A 23,278-nucleotide genomic window follows, 5' to 3' on the forward strand; every position below is an offset into this window, starting at 1 on the left:
CCCAGCTACTTGGGAGGCGGAGGCAAGAGACTCGCTTGAGCCCAGGAGTTGGAGGTTGCTGTGAGCTGTAATGCCATGGCACTCTACCCAGGGGGAAAGCTTGAGGCTCTGTCTCAAAAAAAAATAAATAAATAAATAAAAAATAAAAAAAAATAAAAATATACTTAAATGCAGAGCCAGGGTCTTGCTTTGTTACCTAGGCTGGTCTAGAATTCTTGGCCTCCTTGGCCTCCCAATGTGCTGTGATTACAAGTGTGAGCTACCAGACCCAGCCAATTTATGTATCTTTAAGAGAAGGAAAACCAATGTTATTTTGACCTTCCAAAAGCATTCAACTCCCTCTTACTCAATATGCAAAAGTTTTACAGTTATTCCTGGGCTATTCTTTGAAAGCATTAAGTCCTTTGTTATAACCTCAGTAACTCTTAATGTTCAGGATATAAATTAAAATGTTTAGTCAAATGCTGAAATCCCCAAAAGTCAACTCTTATTCTAATTTCCAAACTTTATTTTCATAAGGTAAATTTCTTCAGTTTAGTTAGGCAAGGGAAAATGTATAGAAAAAGGAATTGCTACTATCAAATAGAAATATATATGACAGCAACATAGTTATGTATTTCATAAGTACTTTATCTATAAAAAGGAATTTGAAAAATCATCCTTTAATTCACCAAACACTTAAACTGTAAAATATTCATTTGCATGCAAAAGGGGGAAAAAAAGCAGGCTTAATATTTTTTGAAATCCAGAAAACCTCAAATATACGCAGAACCACATCATTCCCTAAAATTCAATTTACCAATAAAATTGGCTTCTGTCCTTCCTTAAATGGACATTTATCTAGATTTGGTCTAATCATGCATCATTCTTAGATTCTAGAACTCATTATAAGGGGGAAAAATGTACACTGCTGAGGAGTGGGGTAGTGGCAAAAACAACAACAACGAAAAACAAATTGAAGTATGGCATTTGAATGAATATTAAAACTTGCAATACATTCTCTAAATTAGGCTTAAATCAAATTCCTCTCAACATGTTATAGGCAGGCAAAAAGTCTGGTTTTGTTATGACTACTTGAAAGACAATAACCAACAGAATACTGTATGCCAGCATCAAAACTAAAAAGCAACCTTTCACAAATTAGTTCTTATGTAATTGGCATTAAAATACAAAAGGTATTCTTTTAAAAAGCTCTCAAATCCTCAATTAAAAGCAAAATTTTTAAACTTAAAGGGAAGAGAGGGAAGGATAAAGGGATGATATTGGTTCCTTACAAACTTTCCATGACTTGTTTATATATATTTAACTTATTCTAATAATTGCTCCCCCCCACCAAAAAATAATCCATACCTTTGAGCTTTCTGGTATAATTTTCTAATTAATTTGTCCTGGGTAAGATGAGGACTCAACAACTGAGCAAAACAATCCTAAAAATATTTCTGTGTTTGTGTTTTTAGTATTTTAGGAATTGAAAACATTGCTTACAAGACATCTCCTGTCCTAAGCAGTAAGAGATGGAGACAGGAAAAGCAGCCTGCCCTATGAAGGCAAATATTAATAAATCTTTGAAAGGTTCACAAGTATAGGACCCTAATAGTTTTAAAATGTTAGGTTAAGGAAACAGAAAAAGAATTCCAATGATATGGGGAATCAGGAAACTGATCTGTCCAAACAGATTAGTCACTAAGTAAGAAGGGACTAAACAATTTAATCTCAAACTTTTTTATACAAATATTCCAAGTAAATACCAAGTTTACTTAAATAATCCAAATTTCTCAAAATTTATTGCTGGAAGAGGCCTATTCCCATTGTTAGCTACTCTTAATAGTTATTAGACACGTATTTTGAGTTAACTATTAAAAATTTCTTTATGCTAATCCTAAAATCTGTCTCAAAAGTCTTTTTCATGGAGCCATACAAAACAAGCTGAAACTCCACAAAAGGTATCATTTTCTTCCCTTCTATTCAATCTAAAACATTCTAACAATCTGTATATCCCCAGATTCCTCCCAATCACAGAGTACAGCACAGTCACGTACATGCATTTACACATCATTTGATGAGTTGAACTAATCGCTAAATTCCTATTTCTAAGATGTTATTAAATACATATGTATAAAATATCTTTTAAAGAATTTAAATTTTCTCTTATCTCAAAGTTTATTAAAAATGCAATCCTAGGTCTCTAGGTAAATTCAGTAACAGGGGCTCCCAAATTATTTCTAATTCAAACACCTATCAATTTTGTTCCACCTATAATAAAACTACAGGGCCATACATACCTTCACAGGAGCTGTAAAACTATGTTCTTTTGCCCAATAGTCTCACTGCTAAATGGGAAAAATGACACCTACCGTATTTCGAACCCTACATCAAAACAAGAGAGTTTGGTACATTAAGGAACCAAGAGATCACAAACAATTCTAGGCTATAATTGTAATTATAGGTAATATGTAAAAGGCTGGTGGTTTTGTGGGTGATTTTTTTTCTCTTCAAATGTTTCTCTGGCATTATGGTTGCATAATTTTAGACTAAAAATGGAAAACATAACGCTATTTCCAAATCATCTAGCCTTAACATCTAAAAAGAGAATAAGATCCCCCCCCCCCCACTTTGGAGAAGCATGTTGCTGAACTTAACTTAGAAGTGCCATTAATTAAATCACCCATGGTTAAAATTGCCAAAATAGAAATACAGAGTCTATTTAAATGGTCAGAAAGCTTGCTAAATCTAAAACACGCATTTATGAAACACAAGATGCTCTCTTGCTGATTCATTGAGGGATTTCAAGTTATGTTTTGTTTTGATTACATAATCCCCCCTTCCCAATGTCAGAAACTTAAAACAGCTGGTTTTGCCTGATTAAGCTTCTGAAACCAGGGTCTAGTAAGCAAAGGCTAGGCTATTCCATTTTAATGAAATAAAATATCCACATATGCCAAACACCAAATATTTGAAAAGAGTTCAACCCAGAAATACCAAAAGCAAATTCTGAATGGAAAGTATAGAGAAAATTTACAATCTTTAGGAAAAGCAGAGATGCACAGGGAAAAGCTATAAACTGCAATGGGAAGATCACTGACTTATGTGTGAATTAACGATGGTAAAACAATCCTTGCTGGGTTCAGTTTTCGAGGTAGTCCTCTGGAGCTCATCTAGGAGTTACTACCCTTTGTCCTGTGGCAGAAAGCTGCCTAAACATACACTTGAATTAAGGACTTATCACAACACAGTAAAGTCTGGAAGGCTTCAAATCCAATTCCTGAATAATCCAAAACACAGTTCAATCTAAGAAATGACAAAAACAAACGGAGACAGAAGCCCATCAGACACCCCCAACACTTGGTCAGTATGGTTAGAAATAACGTCAATCTCCTACAGCAACCAGGAAATTGGATAGGTTTTTATAGGACTGGGCTTAGGGAAGAAACTGCAAACTACCAATTCAGAGCATAAACATTACAGCAGAGAAAGCTCCCTTCACCCCACTACATGTATACGGGATTTTTATTACTCATTTCTTCTTGGTGGTGGGGTAGGAGATGATGGAGGGATGATGACTGAGCAAAACAGGAAGGAGTCAGAGAAAAACACAAAAGTATATAAAGGGAATATATATGCGAAGGGAGGGTGTTGGGTATCAATAGTAAGTCAACCAAAAACACCAGAACTGACAAGCAACTGGGGCCTGAGGTCACCTAATTGCATTTTTTCCTTAAAGGAAAGTCCTAATAAAAGTCAAATTGCAATTAAAAGCATATTCTCAGAATCAGGATCTCCAATCATTACAAATTTTCAATCATGATACCTCAGACTTCACTGTAGGGACATGACTACCAATTAAGTCGAACATCAGTGTTGGCTGACAGGACACCCTCCCAAGTGATATCAAACTGACTTATTCTTGCTCTCCTACACCCCTCCTTTCCACCTTCGTGCCAACCAGAGCCCTCATATTGAAAATAAAGTCTCTGTTCAAACTAGCCACAATGAACTTTTCAGTTTTAGCGTTCTTGTGTAAAATACTTCCATGCCCTTTACCCTAACTCCCTGATTCAAAAACCTATGACTACACTGGGGGTATTGGGCCATCTCTTCCATGGGCCATTTATCAATTACAGCTAGTTTCATTCTGACATGAACCCTAGGTGAAATTCAAACAGCGTCATGGATTAATTTTCTAAATACTGATACAGAAGTAGTGAAATCATCTCCCTTTAGAAAGTTTCATGAAATTAAATAAGACTCAAATAATGAATAAATGTAGTAGAAGCACATTACATTAGATTACCCTGAGAGACTGGATAACTAACACCTTCCACTGCAGTCTAGAGTGATGAAGACAGGACCACTGTCTAACACCAACATCTGCAGAGAATCACAAAACCAAACCCAGAGGTCCTTCAAGAAATCTGTTACAGTGAGTGGCAAGAATCATGAGACCTTCCTAGTATATTTTGAAGAGCTCTAGATACATTCTACAGCCATCTTTTGTAGCACACTTAAGAATTCTTATACCCAGATGGTTAAGATTTTCTTATAATGAAGATCTCTCCTATTTAAGCCCTTTCAAGGTGAAATAGGTTCAGACAAATTAAATGCTTAATGCAAATGTGAATCCTTTTAGTAACTTCTCATCCAAAATCACTGCTTCACAGTAAATAAGAAAAACAAAGGTCACAGGTTCTCTCTAGTTCTTTTTGTTGATACAGTAATCTTAATTGATATTGGAGTTATTTCTCATTTTTTAAAAATTTATTTAAAATGTACCCTACATAATTATTAAAAAATTAGAAAATAAAACATGTACAATAGAGATTTTACCTAACAAATGCAAACACTGTAACCTAATTAGACCCTCATATTAATCTGAAATTTTTTTAGAAGTACAAAAATCTTTAATTTTTTATAACAAAATGTTTCATGTGTGAAAGCTTAAACTTCTCAGATATAGTTTTTTAAAAAACAGAACTATAAAAAATAACCTATAGTCTTAAATTCAATTGTAACAAAAGGACAATCTAACATTGATTCCCTCTAGATTCTTATCTCTAGAAAATAAAAAAATTAATCAATTGAGTAATGAGCAAAACTGTAGTCTCTTTTCCAGTTTATAAATAAGATAAAATAACTGTACAACCCAGACCTTAAAGTTTCTCATGTTAAATGGTAGACACACTACGTTTTCAGAAAATGCATGTTTTCTACATTCTAAGGAAAATAATTAAATGGGACAAATTGTTTACCTTGCTGACAATTGTCTTCCATTAATAATGCATAGCTAAGAGATACTAAATATATATCCACTTAACTTGTAAAGGGTTTCCCTTATTTTCTCTGGCTAACATACTATTTTGTAGGTCTCAGTAACTTCTACCAGAGGCCTTCCCCAAATCCACATTATATGCCCTTGTTGCAAACTCCTGACCTCCCTTTCTACTTCTACTAACAAAGCATTTAAATACACTGTATTGTAACTATCCAGTGGCAACTGGCACAAGGAAGTGCTCCAATATTTGTTGAATAAAGAGGTCAAAAGCAAAACTATTACAAAATAGCCTCAAAATGGCAGAGAAGTCAACCCTTCATTCAGATTAGGCTGCAGCTATAAATGAGGGATAGGAGTAGGTAGGAGTAGGGGTCAGGACAGGGGCAGAGGGAGGACAGTCGTAGATGAGAAAACCCTATGGAATGAGTATACTCCTTTGTGAAGGAGAAAGTGTTTGCAAAGGTTTCTCAAAGTAGTTAAGACCTCCAAACAGGGCAATAAGATTAACTAAGCTATAACTCACATTAACCCATTCACTGTCTTGATGACATATATGAAAGTTTCAAAGTTAGATAAGTCAATTTAAGAGTAAAAAGGGTACACATTTTATTTTACTTGAAAGAAAGTCACATCATTCATGGGTTGTTTAAAGAAGAAAAAATTAATGATTGATTCACAAACTGGATAAATCTCACCTGTCATGGGATCAAAGAGCTGATTAGCTTCTAAGTCTGTGAAAGTACTACTACAGACAGGACATTTGAAGGAGGCCCGGTTGGTGGAATCTCTCTCATCCGTCTCAATCCTCCTTCTCATGTGATCCAATTTATATTTTACCACATTAACGAGAGTACGGTAATTGATAAAATAGTAGTTATGGCGAGTGGTTTTCCCATCCGCAGCAGTCTCTACCCTCATTCTGCATTTGATAAACTTGTCTCCCTTTAAATTATTCAAAACTGATCGAAGTTGCTTCCGATCAAACTTGAGCAGCTCCAACATATCTTCTTCTTTCACACAGGGGTTCCGAATCAAGATGTCCAAGGCCAAGGCATGCTCAATGCCATAAAATCCCCGTATTACATACTTGGCTAACCTCTTCAATGCTGCTGGAACCTCGGTGAGGACATCTGGGTCCGCCATGTTTAGCAGCAAATTCCAACTTTAAATACACTGAATTCAGGAAAGAAGAGAAAATTAGCCAGATATAAGGACATGGTAATCATTCTAATCTAGAATAGTCAACCTGTTACTCGTAGCTGATAGTTACCACTATCACTGGAGTGCCACAAAGGTACTCAAACATTGTTTTAGAAAACTAATACCTAAGCATTTAACAAAGAACAAAATCTTCCTTTAGGGCACACAAAAGAATTTATTTCATAAAGGGTTATTTTTGTGATCTGTATGGTGTGTTTGATTCTAAAAAGTGACACTTATTTTAAAAAATGATATATTATGTCAAGTCCACTTTCAGAAAAGCAACACAAAAATGTTAAATGAAGTGATCACTATTCTTAATGATAGCGATCTTTGGTAAAGTTGGAAACTCAAAGAAACCTAGCAGTTAAAATATCCTTAAAGTGTCTTTATTTTTTTTCTCTTGAGTAAAATTTTCCTATCAAAATTCTAGGATATTTTACATAGTCATGTTTTCATAATAAAATCACAATAAACCAATAAACACATTAAGTAATCACTAATTGGGGTATCTGGCCAAATCATTAACTGTTGTAAAGCTGAAAGAAATTAATAATTAGATACAGACAGTTGTACCAACCTTGAAAAGTTAAATCTGGTAAGTAAAGACCATCTAATCCTTAAAAAGGAAGAAAGGAAGGGAGAAAGGGAGGAGAGTACAAGATATCTTTAAATACTAGATCTCTTATAGGGCAAAGTAGAAGCCATACCATGGCCCAGAAAGCTGTCTTCTCAAAACTCATACTGGCATGTGATTTAGTTAAAAAACCTGGGCTTTGGAACTGAGTTAGAATATGTTTTGGTAGCTGTGTGATCCTGAGCAAATCCCTTAAAATCAAGCCACACTTTACTCTCTGACAATAAGGATAGTAACAACTAGCTCAATGGGGCTATCGTGATTAATGAACAAGAAGGTAATTAAAGTGCTTAGGAAAGTTTATAGGGACAGGTTTTATCTTAATTTAACATGTTCCCCTGGCTCGGCACCTGTGGTTCAAGTGGCTAAGGCGCCAGCCACATACACCTAACGTGGTGGGTTCGAATCCAGCCTGGGCCTGCCAAACAACAATGATGGCTGCAACCAAAAAAAAAAAAAAATAGCCAGGCGTTGTGGCGGGCGCCTGTGGTCCCAGCAACTTGGGAGGCGGAGACAGGAGACTCGCTTGAGCCCAGGAGTTGGAGGTTGCTGTGAGCTATGCCACGGCACTCTACCCAGGGGGACAGCTTGAGGCTCTGTCTCAAAAAAAAAAAAAAAAAAAAAAAAAAAAACATGTTCCCAACTAAGAATGGCTAGGCTATCAAGTTAAGTTTCCCTATTTCCTAGGGAAATTTTTAATAGAGACATTCCACTGAACTATTTCAGTGGGAAACAGTTTCAACCATCCTTTTATTCTAAATCAATGGTTGTCAACCCTATCAGATTTAATACTCCTTTTTAGAAATATTTTGATATTCACAGTACTATACTATAAAGAAATTTCTAAATAACCAACCTATGCATACATTTTTGGAGAAAAAGATATAAAGCCCTACCTATAAGTGAAGGTAAAAGGAAAGTCAGTTACAATAAAATTGTACTTTAAACTGTAAATACATGGGCAGAAGATACAACAAAGTAGCAACTAGATTCAAAACTATGGTTTTGGAGCCTTCCTGTCATCCTAGGGCCTAAGGATGCCAGGCAAGTGCTTAGGTTCAGCAACAAAATAGTACAGTTGCACACTCCTGAACACATTTGTTCTCCTTTCCAATAGTCTATACAGCAGTACACTTGAACCCAGTTTTGGATTTTGTTCTATATACTCAAAAGTTGGTAGAACACAACTTATGGCTTCAGAAACACTGAACAGACAAAAGAATGATACACAAATGTCAACATAATCTATTTTTCCATTATTATTTCCTACTATTGTATTCTTCTCTCCCACACTCCCTAACTTATACACGCCATTCTCCAGATTAATAGTTCTCAACCCTGGCTGTAAAGTAGAATCATCTAAAGAGGATCTTTAGAATACTGACCCTGGGCCCTATTCCCATTGTTTCAGTTGGTCTAGAGGGCCAGATAAGTCATCACACAAATTTTAAAAGCTCTTTAGGTGACTCCAATATACAGAAGTCCCTCACCACTGCTCCAGAGTGCCGGGTCCCTGACTACTGCATATCCCGCTAGCGCCCATCCTGCATGGAAGAGGTCCCTGTGCCACTTATTGCCCAGCCTGTTTCTTTTGCCTGAAACACCTTAGGGAGCCCTGAAGATCAGAGCAAGAGAGTGACATCAGGACTCAGCAATCCAACAGTTAAGTTTCAAATCCTAGTTCTACTATTTCTTATCCAATGATCCCAGAAAATTCTCAGCCTTGGTTTCTTCCTTTACAGAAAGCAATCAACAGTGCCTTCCTCATAAGGTCAATGTATGGACAAAATGAGATGATTCAAGCAGAGTGCTCTGGCCTGAGAGTTTAAGTATTGAGATTCATGATAAGATCCCCTACTTAGAAAAGTGACACAGCAATATGAGGAATTCAGGGTATGTGGCTGGATATGAGGCTGGAATGGGTAGACAAAGGGCAGAGAGTGCATTCTTTTCAACTTTGTGTCTCCATGCCTGGTACATGGTATCCTTAAATGTTTGTATATTTAGAATACATGTGGGTCTGGACTGAGTAGGAAGGTAGGTAAGGCTGCGAGATGGACCAAGTAGATAAAAAGAAAAATAAGGGCACTGAGAGGACACACTCAGAAGTCTCTGGAGACCAGCCAAGTGAAGGTGGAGTCACTGTGGAAGTATTAGAAAATTATGCCAATAAACTAAGGAAGACAGCAAACAACTGAAAGAAAATAGGATAAATGAAACTTATAACACAAACAAAAGACCCAACGATATATTTGAAATAGAGTACTGGAATAAGAAAAAAATCTTAAAGACCTCCTTGTTTGGGGCAGCGCCTGTGGCTCAGTGGGTAGGGCACCAGACCAGCCCCACATACCGAGGGTGGGGGGTTAGAACCTGGCCCCAGCCAAATGGCAACCAAAAAAAAAAAAAAAAAGAGCTCCTTATTTTGAGCCAGTGTAACCAAGAAAAGTTCTACAATGAGAAATAAGTAACACCTGAAGAGCAATAAGTTTGGAAGATGAAGCATTCACTTTGAGATGCCTGTCTTTGAGGAAATACATAGGACAGTAGTATAATGAAATCAAGCTTGCTCAAGATCTCCACGTTCTGAAATCCTACTTCCTGACCACTGCTTTCTCTCCTCCACCATTTCTTCCACACTCATGCTGAATCTCCTGCAAAACTCACTCAATCTCTGGATTTCTTAAATTACTAAGGTCTCAAACAAGCAGCTGGCACATACCCTTTCACCCAGAAAATGTACTGAAATTTTTCTGAATTAGCTGCCAACATTTAAAAATTGTGAGAGTTCACATAAATTTCAACTGCTGGCTTTTCTTGAAAATTGGAAATATCTGAGGGAAAAAGTAAGCCCACCTTCCCACATGGAAACAAGATAAAGCTCAATAGCTGGTGACACTGTTAGGGAAGGAGTGTGGCTGGTCTCTGGAGACTTCTGAATGTGGGACTTCTCAGGGCCCCGGTTTCTTCTTTTTATCTATATAGTCCATCAGGCAGCTCTCACGACCTACCCCTCTACCCAGTCCAGACCCCAGGTATTCTAATCATGCATTTAAGGACTATTGTGCACCAGGCCTGGAGCAGAAGAAACAAAGTTGAAAAGAAGGTATTCTGCCCCCAAGGTCTCTTATCCAACCACACTGGCAAAATGAGCCACACATGCTTTCCCCACTTCCAGGCCCTTGTACATGCTGTTCCCTCTACCCCTACACCCCCTTTTCCTAATCATTCTTCAAGTCTCAAACGACATTTCCTCTTAAAGACCCTCCCGGATAACCCATGATAGCCTAGGATGATCCCCTACACATGTTCCCATAGGTCTTTCCCCTTCTTGCACTTTGTCTCTAAGAGCAGGAGCTTCATCTTGTTCACCAATGGATTTCCTGCATCTAGGAACAGCTAGTCAAGTACTTACAAGGCATCTCCTACGCACGTGTTTTTACAACAGGGCCCATCTTGCCAAGTCCCCCCTCCCCCAATTCACTTCCTCCACCCCTGCTTTTATAACAGAAATAGCCAAGCTTTTGACTGTCTTCTTAAACTTCCAAAATTGTTTTAGGGAGGAGGTGACTGGATCAAATTTGCAATGTTAAAAGATTATGATGACTGCAGGGTGGAGAATAAAAGGAGAAAGGAGTAGATGTGGGAAGTCCTGGTCCGGTGGACTATTTCGGTTCTAGAAGAACTTTAATTCTATACACGTAACTGCGGGTTTTCAGTTAACCACATTTCATGACACTCTCCAAGCCTTCCTACCTACAGCAGCAGACTACTGCGAAACCTCCGGACCCAGCTGTCTTCTATGAGCCGCGTTCAGTAATGTTCATTCCTCCCCATGGCGTGCAAGACCCCAGACTCCCTCGGACTCTCCCAAAGGGGTCACTGCCACACTCGGCGCAGCCAAGTCTGTCGTACACGGGCCTTTCCAGGGTCAATGGTTCTTTGAAGGACCAAGAAGAGGACTAAGGCAAGAGGGTAACTAACGAGAGGAAGATAGTTTAAAAGGGAGAGAAAAACAGGGGAAACCATGAAACGCGAAGCCAAGCCAAGGAACTGGGGGCAAGAAGCAGGGAACAAGGTTTACCGAAGCGAATCTTCGAATACTCCCACTACAGCTTCCCTCAGCGATTCAACTACCGGCTTAAAAGAGTCATGCCACTTGTGCGACAAAGAAAACGCTTTATTCCTGCGACCAGCTTTGGAAACCACCCGCTAACTTTAACCAGAACAGCCAATCAGTACAGCGAAGCCTTCAATCAAGACAGTCACGCTCCTACTGGCCAATAAAACTGAAGGGCCTGCCCTCCATGCCCAGCTCTGATTGGCCTAGAATCCCGGAACAGGCGTTAACCCCGCGGAGGCAGTGGCAAGATGGCATCCTTGGATCGGGTGAAGGTACTGGTGTTAGGAGATTCAGGTGAGCCGCTTAACGCACCTCTGGGGCTCCCCACACTTTTGAGTTATCCAATAGCCCTCCCCAACCACTGCTATCCACTCAACTTCCTGGGTCTACGGCCTGTGGCTGAAGTCCCTGCAGGGCCTAAAGACTACACTTCCCAGAGGACTTTGCTCCCTTTGACGGAGAGGTGGCGTCGCGCGATGGGGGGCTCTGAATCTCAGCTCTTCCTCTTCCAGGCTTTTTCTCAGTCTGTCTCGTGGCAACTCCAGGCTAGAGTATGTTGTCAGTTCTTTTGTTCTAAGATATATATATATAAGCGTTGATTATTATGTAGGACGCTGTGCTGAGGGTACAGAAATTAAAGGGCTGTAACTTACAGTGATTTTGTTCATCAAGGATATCAAACGTGCACTAAGAATGATGTTGGCAGGTGCTTTGCGTAAATTAATTCGTTTAATTCTGAGATCCTATTATAGCATTTTAGAGATAAGAAAAATGAGACAGATGTAAATGACAATCAGTTTGAATCAGAGTTCTCGCACTTAGGCACTAAGCTATATTCTATGAAATCCTGTTTTAATTGGACTGCTTGATTTCCTTGTTCTCATTTGATCTCAGCTGAAAACCTCTCACGTGCTAGACTGTAGGAAATAGAGAAATTAAGGTAACAGTCACATTCTGAAGCAGCTAGGACTTAATGCTAAGTCCGATTTAATCTTAGTGTTAAAATTCTTTTTTTGACACCTGCACATTTGAGAACTACAGTTTAAGTATGCACTTTCACTTCTGACCTCATTACCCTTCATTTTTTCATCATAACCTCCAATCCAGCTGTCTTTAAGAACTTAAATAAATGCTTACCTTGCATTTTATAGATGCACTCTTCTGGAGTTGACCTTTGAGCATGTACTTGAAGGTGGAGAGGACATACCTCAAAAAGCTTGAAAACTAGCCTAACAGAAACTGTTTAAGTGGGGAGATGAAGGTTAAGGATATTTTGTTTTTTGCTTCTTCTTTTCTTCTGAGACAGAGTCTCAAGCTGTTGCCCTGGATAGAGTGCCATGGCATCACACCTCACAGCAACCTCAAACTTTGGGGCTCAAGCCTTTCTCTTGGCTCAGCCTCTCAAGTAGCTGGGACTACAGGCACCCACCACAACGCCTGGCAATTTTTTTGGTTGCAGTTGTCATTGTTGTTTGGCAGGTCCAGGCTGGATTCAAACCTGCCAGCTCCGGTGTATGTGGCTGGCGCCTTAGCCGCTTGAGCTACCAGTGCCAAGCCGGTTAAGGCTGTTTTCATATTGCCATTCATAGTATAGAGAGCATTATTTATTGTAATATTCCTCTAAGAAAGTTGCCTTATGAAATTCTATGGACATAATCGTAATTTGTGTCAACTTCATTGCTTCCATCATACAGCTTGAAGTGATGCTGAAGTTAATAAAATCACTCAGTTACTGGGGCCTGAGAGACTTGGCAAGTATCTCCAAGTAGAATTTAAGACTGGACTATAGAACTAACACAGTTCTTCTTGATATATTAAGTGGCTATTCCCTATTCTCTATATTCCCTTTCTATTGTATCCAACAGTCCCTTCATGTTTCAAACTGTTGTAACAAGGCAATTCAATTCATTCTCCCCCTGCCCCGCCACTGACACTGTTTTGGGTGCTGGGCTTATAATTGTGGAATCAATACATGACTTAAAGGATAGTAGAATTGGCTGCTGTGTTAAATGTAGAAAAGTCATCAGACAATTAGTAAGATTTCTTTTTTCTCATTGTGTTTTAGTTGTAAAACAGAAGACACAGCTGTGCACATCAGAAGTGATTTATCTTATTACACATTTTTTGATATTAGGCTGTATGTGCAAAGTTAGTAATTGTCATTTTATCAGTTTCCTTTTAACAGCTATTTAAAAGTAGAGCAATTTAACATACTTTTAATAGTTCATCTGCCTTTGCATTCAAACTTTATTTTTTAATAAAGACCATATCATCCTTGAAATTTTGAGTGTTTCACAAATATATAAAGTAATGACTTGAGATTTAGAGGCTTATTTTATATCCTATAGAGATATTTGGTAATTTAGTAAGAAATCCTGAAAATCTCACTAACATACTCTGTTCTCTTTGTTCTTTGAGAGATTAGATGAGTTTAACACATTTCCAACAGCTATATTTGGAGCTGACATTTATTTAGTTATATTGAGCCATTTTTTCTCCAAACAAATCAAGTGCATCTTTTGATCTAATTTAATTCTAACAGTAAAAACAGATAATTGAACTTCTCGAAAATATTAAAGAAATGAATAGTTAGCCACTATTCCCTAGTACTTTGACTGTTCTTACTGTTTAAAATTTTATCCAATGTTCTCACCCAAAGCAGTTAATTCACAGAGAGCTATACAGTATTACTGTGTGACACAATTAAGCTAAACTAGGACTTAAGCCTTGCATCAAGCTGGTGACCAAATGCCTAGTTATGTGCCTCCAATGTAAATCTGCATGCAAATGCAGATCAACAATGCATGTATATACCTGAAAGGTTACAGATATCAGATGCAGTGTAGTAAATTCAGTGACAAATATAATTTTAAGTGTTTAAAAACCTTAAATGTATGTAAGAATAAAAAAGGGGAACTTGGGGAAATGTCTGATTCAATTATACAATTACATGCAATGACTATTTTAATATATAAAGAGATCATATAAATTGATAACACTAAAACCTAGTTGATAAATGGCCAGAATGCCTCAACAAAGAATTTATAAGAAAGACAACTGATTTGCAAAGATGATCGTAATATATACGTAGTATCTTTACCAGAAAGTACAGAAATGCAGACTAAAGCAAGATGCAGACTAAAAGTAGTTTTTTTCTCTTATCAAATTAACCAATATGAAAAAACAACTTGATGATGCTGTTGAGTTGCAACAAGACCTGTAGGCTCATGTGCATGGCTGGTTGGCGGAGTAACCATATGAAAGTTACTTGTCAATGTATATCAAGAACTTTAATGTTTGTTTCTTTTTATTTACTCTGTTTACTTCTGGGTAGGTATACTAAGGATATAATTTTTATTTTGACAGAGGTTTAAACAGAAACAAAAATTTTCCCTAGCATAGTGAAAATACCAAAATACCATAAATATCTAATCATGGGAGAATGGTTAAGTAAATTGTTCTGTCTACTCTCTGAAGTACCGCGGAGATTAAAACATGACTATGAAGATTCTGTAGTAACATGGAAACTTATAGTCACTAAATAAATACTAATTAAGGCTCTATTCTGGCTACTGGAGATTAAAAAGATAAGTAAAACCCTCAAGGAACTTAACCAAATGTTAGTTCTAGAGTCCAGTCTTAAAGTTCCTCAAGGAACTTAGATCTCTGAATGCTATCTTAAAATCTATAAACAAACAGATGTAATACCATAGAATCTTTGTGAGTTAACCACTCAAGGGACTGTCACAAACTGATCACATATGGCGGTGGTCAACATAGAAACTAGGCCTACTGTATTTGAGATGTACATGTGGTGTGTTTCTAGTCTATGAAAATTAGGTGGTCAGTGTAGGGAGGGGGTCAACTATGAATGTTCTCATGTAATGTGTTTTAAATGCTCTGTAGGAAAATGTAGGGTGCAGTGGAGGCCCAGAGAATGGCGAATGGTAATCTTAGTTCAACCTGTGTGGAGTCAGAATTATAACGAGAATAATGCTGAGTCTTGAAAGATTAATTCACCAGGCCAGTGGAGGAGGAGGAAGAAGGAAGAGAAGATAGAACAAACTATTGTAAACAAAGATTTATGTTGTTTTATTGTTTTTAATTTTACCATGTACATAATCATAATAACCATCTGCTTATAGAAAAATCCTTTTATGGAATTAAATAAACCTATATGTTGTTAATAGTTGTCATTTTTTATACTTTCTAAAATGTAAATATAATTTTTATAATAAAAATGAACGTAAATGATAGTTCATACACAGTAATGCACCCAAAAAGATGATGTAAATTTTTGATACAACTAGTGATTCATAAAAATTCCCCAACTATGCTTGTCATAATGGAATCCCAAAATGCTGTTCAGTGAATAAGTAACTCCACACATGGATATACAAGGAGAGCTCATTCCCTGACCTCTTCAAACAGATCTCTGAATGCTATCTTGAGCATTAATAACTAGATTGCCCTGAGCCCCAAAGATCTAAAGAAAGATAAAGTGCTGCCTTAAAGTAAAAGGCAGTAGTGTAGAACAGGGAGTTGTTCTTTTTTTTCCAAAGAAGAAGTCTGGGCTAAATGTTTGGCTTCTTTTTTAAAAAATCGCTGTGTGGGCGAACTAGAGTGTCTAAATATGGAATTGTGAAATGGCAAGTCCCTGTCACTGACAGTGTTCAAGCACAATCTGGAAGACAGGATACCATGGAAGGGACCTTGGCATTGGTGTGCGGAATAGAGAGATTACCTCTAAGATCTGTTAAGAGTCTACATTTCTAAAATAGGCTAACTAAATGAAATCATTCAGTAGGAAAGAGATTAGTTAATATGGAAGTGGCTGAGACCAGTGGTTCTCAAGGTGAGGTCCTTGGACTAGTGTCATCAGTATAACCTGGGAACTTTTTAGAAGTACAACATCCAGGGCCCTGTGACAGATCTGCTAAATCAGAAAGTCTGAGGTCAACAGTAGCATTCTGTGTTGGTGATTCACTAGGTGATTCTGCGGCTAAATTTGAGAGAACCACTTCCCTATACAATCTTCATTTAATTCAATAAAGCTTATATTGTTGGTATGGTATGAACAATTTTTGAACAACCATGCTTTACATGTCATTATTCTTGTGTATTCGCAGTCTTATTATCTTGCCATAATAGATTTCAGCATGTATCTTATGTGACAAGAGTTCTTCTGTCTTTTACAGGTGTTGGGAAATCGTCACTTGTTCATCTTCTATGCCAAAATCAGGTGCTGGGAAATCCATCATGGACTGTGGGCTGCTCAGTGGATGTCAGAGTATGTGTCTCTTACGTTTTATTTTTTTAGTAATCCTTCAAGATAATTCCTTCAAGCCACCTGACCAAATTATAGTACTACAGTCAAGATTAGGTAACAATAATAGCTGAAATTTATTAAGCTCCTGCTATGTGCCAGGTACTATGCCACATGCTTTACATGTCTTGTTTTATCTTCTTTAAAGTAAGATACATAGATACAAAAACTAAGGCATAGAGAAGTAAAGTAACTTGACCAAATTTACTCAGCTCATAAAAAGCGGAGTTAAGATTTGAACCCAGTGAGTCTGATTTCACAGACTGCAGTTTAAATCACTGCCTAGTGTTCACTTAACATGCTTATAAGCAATTCTGCCTAAGCCTTGGCCGCTACGACTGCCAACTTCTAGCTATAAATAATAGTGTAAGAGCAAAAGCTTCTGGAGCCTAATGTCTGGGTTATCTGTTCTATCTCATAGGAGAGATTCTCTTAGGAATCAAGTGCAGTTTCCGTCAAATTAAGTATCTGCCTAGGTATTGTTGGTCTTTGCTAATACCAGTTAGTACTAAGCACCTCTCATCTGCTGGTTCATCTCTCTCCTTGAGTTAAGAAATAAATAGGGAAGGAATGGTAGTTAGCTAGATTGACAATTATTTTCCTTCCTTTCTTTGAAGCTGTTGTTTCATAGGCTCTGATTTATATTGCTGCTAATTAGAAATCTTCTGTCAGACTAATTATTGGTCTTTTTTAAGGTAAGGTCTTCTCCCTAATTGCCTTTAAAAGATTATTTTTTATCTTTGATATTCTGCAGTTTTGCTAACCTATGACTAGGTGTGGATTAGTTTTTATTCATCCTATTCAGAAGTTGTTGTGTCTTCATTTTTCAAAATTTAATCCATTATCTGTCTTTCTTCATTTCTTCTATCTCTTTTGAACTTGCTTTAGGTTTTTGTCCCCCATATCAGTTAAATTGCACTGTCATACTTTTTATTCTTATTTCTCCTTGCTGCACTCTGGATGACGTACTCATCTGCCTTCCAGTTAAGTAAGAATCTTTTCGGCTATGTCTAATTTGCTTTTTAACACCATCTACTCAGTTTTCATTTCAAGTAATTATGATTTTTATATTCCCAGATGTTCCTTCTGGTTCTTTTTCAAGTATAAAAATTTTTCACAATGTTCTGGTCTTCCCTTACAGTTTTACTTTTTATTTTAACCATTTTCACCATACTTTGTGAGTTTCTTTGGGATTGTTCTATTTTTTTCTGGAGGGAGGATAGTTATCCTATGTGTATGTGCTATATGTAATAGCTTCCTTCATAAGCATGAGTTGTAGTGTGCATAAGTCAGATGTTCATAACTCGGGGACTGCCGGCACATGCTACTGTATATCTCCTTGTGTGGTTTGTAATTCTTTGAAGATGATCACATCTTCAGCAGGACTTTTCCTCTCTCCCTGTGGAAGGCCTGGGTGCTAGTTGTGAAAGTATCTCTATACAGCACCTTTTCATTTCTGTTGCTGCCAGGGATCCCAAGATTTCAATTTCTTAGCTCTGGGTTTCTATGCCATCTAGATAATATAAATTCCTCTAGCATCCAATTGTAGTACAGGCCTCTGGTTTTCATTTCTTGTAGATCTTTTATCTTTTATCTGCTTTCTACCAGCCTTCCTTGAGGTCCTGGACAGAAAGTTTTTGCTGCTTGCCTGAGCCTGGTCAGAATTTTTCCAATTTTCTCTTCTCACTAACTGGGTAGTTCATCCCGTGTCCAGATTTCAAGAAGGGAACTACACTGTAGTCTTTATCATTCACCCACATATACTCTTACCTTCAACGTTGGAAAACAGGTCTGCTATTCTAACATGGACACTAAGACTCCAGGCACCAGCCCCTGAAGCTGTATCTGTGTCTGTGTCAGATCCTGCTTCTCACTCTGATTTTAAGTTTTTTCTTCATTTCTAGCATCTGGGGGATATTCCTTTCCTTCTCTTAACTTTCTTTTGAGTTAGTCCCCTCTGTATGTCTGTATGTCTCACATTCTCTCTTAAAATATTTTTGTAGCATTTCTGTGAGTTTGAAGTGGGAGAGATCTGTATATTTTCATTCTGCCATTTTCTAAATCCCATGGCAGCTTTCTTTAGGTTTGGAAGACCCAGTAGCAAGTCCTGGACAAATTCCCCTTTAGACTTTTCTAGCTGCTCTTCTGTGAAAGAGCATGAGGTATTGAAAAGAAACTTAGATTTAAACACTCACTTCCTGGGTCTGTTGCCTTTTATTTCTTAGAGTGACCTTAATCAGTTCATTTGTCTGAGGCTTAGTTGTATCATCTGCAAAATAGAATTAAATAACACTTACTTCATCTAGCCTACAGGTTTGGAGGAAGTGACAGAGAACCTTTTTTTTTTTTTTTTGAGACAGAGTCTCAAGCTATCACCTTGGGTAGAGTGCCGTGGCGTCACAGGTCATAGCAACCTCCAATTCCTGAGCCCAAGTGATTCTCTTGCCTCAGCCTCCCGAGTAGCTGGGACTACAGGCGCCTGCCACAACGCCCAGCTATGTTTTGGTTGCACCTGTCATCATTTGGCAGGCCCCAGCCGGATTCAGACCCACCAGCTCTGGTGTATGTGGCTGGCGCCTTAACCACTTGAGCTACAAGTGCCAAGCCAACAGAGAAGCTTAATAGATGCAAAGTTATGATCTAGTGCTTTACAATACAAAGTTAAAATTGAATTTTAGTCTAATTTTTCTGCCCCTTCTTTTATCCCTCTCCTAAGCCTCTTTTCTGTCCCCACCCAGAGCCCAATCTGTTCATGTTATTCACCTTTTGTCTTGTTTTGTTCCCCTCTATCTTACTGAATCAGCTGAACTCTAGTGCAATGTTGAACGGAAGTGGCACTAACAGGCATCTTTGTTTCATTCCTTATCTCATGGGACATATTCAGTATAATATCATTAAGTAGGGTGTTTGCTGTAACAGTGTTTGTAGGTGCATTTGATTAAAGAAATGTCCTTCTCTTCCTATTTTGATGAGAGTTAATGTCATGAGTAGGTATTGAATTTTATCAAGTTTTCATGACAATCCTCCTTTTCCTGCTTAATTCTATTACTGTGGTAATTATGTTGATTGTTTTTAAATGTTAAATCAACCTTGAAATCCTGGAATAAATCCAACTTTTTCTTCTTGTACTAGTCTTTTTATGTTCACTAGATTGAGTTTCCTAATATACATTGTGTGCAGTGTTGCACATGAACTTTATGATCTCCCTGGATTTATATTTTTCTGATATTTGCACCTATATTCATGAGAAAGATTGGCCTATCATTTTCTTATAATCTCCTTTATGGAGTTTTTGTATCAGGCTTACGCTAGCCTCATAAAGTAAGTTAGGAAGTATTATATCTGTATCCATTCTCTGGAAGAGTTTGTTTAAGATATAGTGTTACTCCTTTCTTATATAATTGAAAGAATTTACAGGTAAACATCTGGACCTAAGGTTTTCTTTGTGGAGAATTTTTAAGCAACCTTAAAGAAAACTTGAAAATGACTACATTTCTTCCTGTGTCAATTTCAGTTTTTTATGTTTTTGAAAGAATTTGTTCATTTCATACTAAATTATTGCCCCTAGAGTTGTTTTTCTGTCTTCTAATTATCTTTTAATAAGGTAATTGAACCATAAGACTGTTAGTACAAATCCTACAGAGGAAATCCCATTTTCTTTTCTGGTATGGGTAATCTGTGGCTTTTTACAAAATGCTTTTGGTCAGTCTTACCATAAGTCTATCAGAGATCAATTTCTGGCTTTATTGATTTTCTCTATTATATGTTTGGGGTTTTTTAATTAATTTGTGCTCTTCATTCTGTCTATACTTTCTTTGAGTTTAATTTTCTATATTTTTCCTAACTTTTTAACATGAGTAATTTCTTCATTGATTTTTTTTTTCAGGGTTGCTTTTAGAGCTCTCAGACTCTAAAATTATTTCAGTACAGTTTTAGCTACAACCCTGAAATTTTGTTTATTATCATTCAGTTCAAAATAGTGTCTAATTTCCATAATTCTTCTTTGATTCATGGGTTATTCAGAAATGTGCTTCTTAATTCCAAATGTTTGACAATGTTTATTATCTTTTAATATTGATTTCTAGCTTACTTTCATTGTGTTTAGAGAATAAATGCTGTATGACTTCATCCTTTGAAATTTGTTGAGGTTTACTCCATGTCTCTCACTTTATGGTCAATTTTGATAAATATTTCATGTGCCCTCAAAAAGACTGCATATTCTATAATTGTTGGGGATACAGTTCTAAATATGTAAAATAGGTCAAGCTAGTTAATCATTTTGTTCAAATTGTCTCTATCTCTACTCATTTTTTTGTCTGCTGCTTTCATCAGTTACACAGCAATGAGTGTTATAATCTCTAACTATAAATGTGATTTGTCTATTCCTCATTTTAATTCTGCTGATTTTTTATTTATGTATTTGGAGGTTGTGTTACTAGGTATATACTAATTTAAGATTGCTTTCTGAGGGATTTAACATGATTGTGACATGTCACTGTCTGTATCTGGTAATATGCTATGCCTTAAAGTCTGTCTTGTATGATATTAAAATAGCTAAACCAACTTATTTTTAGTTAGTGTTTGTGTGGTATATCTTATATATGTCTTTTAACTTTCATACTTGCTATGTCCTCATATTTATATGGTATGTCTCATTTATATGGTAGGATATAAATAAATCTTGTTTTGATGACTAGTCTAACAATCTTTGTCTCTTAATTTGATCCTTGTGCCTTGTCCCCAGATAATTTTGAATCCAAATTATACATGATACCCAGGAATCTTCTGTTATTTTTTTTTTTTGAACACATTTATTTTTATTTATTTTTTTTACTGACATTTTTTTTTATTAAGTCATTTGTACATATCATATACAGATCATGAATATATTTATGCCATTATGGGATTCAATGTGTTGATTATTTGTACAAATTGGAGTGCTTACGTCCTACTAATCAACATAGCCTTCACCTCATTTACCCAATTACAGCATCAAGACATTTGTGTTCTACATCTGATAGATCCAACTTATACTTGGAATATGCTCCATAGGCATGGTCCCCTACTAACCCTCCCTCTATCCACCCACCCACTTCCCTTCCCCTCTCTCTCCCCTTCCTTCCTTCATCCTAGAGTCCCAGGCATCCTCAAACTATGGCCTGCAGGCCACATGTGGCCCCACTAGGACATTTATCCGGCCCGCTGGGTGTTTTTGCCACTGCTGCCTGTCCTGCTTAGCAGCCGACTCGTCCTGGGGCCCACAGTCCAGCCCTCCAGCGGTCTGAGGGACAGTGTACTGGTCTCTCCTGTTTAAAAAGTTTAAGGACTCCTGTCTGAGATGATTCCATGATAGGTGAATACCTAGTACTACGTTGAAGAACACTGGGTAGGGTATGCAGTCAGATTTCCAACCAAATATGGTAGTGCATAATGACAGAGTAGAGGGGCAAAACTAAAAATGAGATGGTGATAGGAATCTAGTAGGTATTAACAATGAAGCTGAAGAGGGAAGAGGAGTATAGCTGATGGTCCAGAGCCTCTAAAGACGACAAGGGTTTGGGGTTTTCTTTGTTTGTTTGTTTTTAATGTAAGGATAGAGGTAGCTTTGGAGAGAAAACAGGGCATTTCCTATTTTTTTGTTCCAAGATAATTAGAATGGTAAAGAATGGAGCCAGACATGGTGGCTCATGCCTGTAATCCTAGCACTCTGGGAGGCTGAGGTGGTGGATCACTTGAGCTCACAAGTTGGAGACCAGCCTGAGTAAGAGTGAGACCCTGTCTCTACTAAAAATGAAAAACTGAGACGAAGATCGCTTGAGCTCAAGAGTTTAAGGTTGCTATGAGCTGTGATGCCACAACACTCTACCAAGGATGACTAACTGAAACTCTATCTCAAAAAAAAAAGAAAAAAGAAAAAAAAATGAACAGCAGCTTTTTGTGAGGGCATAAGGAGAAGTTGTTTCTTCAGAAATAGGGATTAGTATATAGTGAGGTTGAGGATAGGATATAATGGAATTTTTTAACCATGGAATAAGATTCTGGAGGGAAAATGGAAATACTAACATTTGGAGGAAGGAAACAGCTGAAGAATAAAAGATGAGAGAGAAAGCACAAGCATTTTAGGAATGAGAATATGAGGGAAACGTTAAGGAACCAACATATATGGTCACTGAGGATAACAGGGACATAAAAGTCTTGAGTATAGCTGGTGGCAAAGCTTTCAAAGGAAACTTTATCTCAGCAGTCCCCTGTATATGAGGATGGACTATTGATTGTGTCTGCAAGGAGTGCTTTTGTGCAAATCCCTGAAAGCAGACTAATATGAGGTCACTAGTTAGTTATAAAGATTATGACCACGTTTTAGAAGTAACAGCAGCAATTCCCTTGAGAAACTCTTGCTTTGGGGTAAAGTTAAGTTGGAATTTCCTTACAGTTAGCTTGTACAAGACTGCAGACTAGTTTTTTTTTTGTTGTTATTATTGTTTTTTAAGACAGACTCTCACTCCTTGCTCTTGGGTAGAGTGCCATGGTGTCATTATAGCTCACTGAAATCTCAAACTCATGGGCTCAAGTCATCTTCCTGCCTTAGCCTCCTGAGTAGCTGGGACTACAAATACCACTTTACTCAGCTAATGTTTTCTATTTTTTTTTTTTTTGAGACAGAGCCTCAAGCTGTCCCCCTGGGTAGAGTGCCATGGGATTACAGCTCACAGCAACCTCCAA

The 23,278-nt window shown here is 37.4% G+C and overlaps 2 protein-coding genes across 3 annotated transcripts in view; one reads left to right on the forward strand and one right to left on the reverse strand.

The window, feature by feature from the left end:
* The window catches only part of GTF2E1 (general transcription factor IIE subunit 1), a 36,127-nt gene extending 24,853 nt beyond the window's left edge, over nucleotides 1-11,274 (reverse strand). Inside the window, exons 1-2 of the mRNA XM_003795086.2 lie at nucleotides 11,191-11,274; nucleotides 5,965-6,442 (exon numbers count right to left, since the gene is read on the reverse strand). Of these exons, the coding sequence (XP_003795134.1) occupies nucleotides 5,965-6,412 (448 nt within the window). The 5' untranslated portion in view covers nucleotides 6,413-6,442; nucleotides 11,191-11,274. The remainder of the gene's footprint in view (nucleotides 1-5,964; nucleotides 6,443-11,190) is intronic.
* Nucleotides 11,275-11,447: 173 nt separating this feature from the next.
* The window catches only part of RABL3 (RAB, member of RAS oncogene family like 3), a 40,115-nt gene continuing 28,284 nt past the window's right edge, over nucleotides 11,448-23,278 (forward strand). For both annotated transcript variants that reach the window (XM_003795087.3, XM_023516321.1), the window contains exons 1-2: nucleotides 11,448-11,523; nucleotides 16,428-16,519. In XM_003795087.3, the coding sequence (XP_003795135.1) occupies nucleotides 11,478-11,523; nucleotides 16,428-16,519 (138 nt within the window). In that variant the 5' untranslated portion in view covers nucleotides 11,448-11,477. The remainder of the gene's footprint in view (nucleotides 11,524-16,427; nucleotides 16,520-23,278) is intronic.

The sequence above is a fragment of the Otolemur garnettii genome, unplaced genomic scaffold, assembly GCF_000181295.1.
Source record: "Otolemur garnettii isolate 467f Iridium unplaced genomic scaffold, OtoGar3 scaffold00089, whole genome shotgun sequence".
Lineage (NCBI taxonomy): Eukaryota > Metazoa > Chordata > Mammalia > Primates > Galagidae > Otolemur > Otolemur garnettii.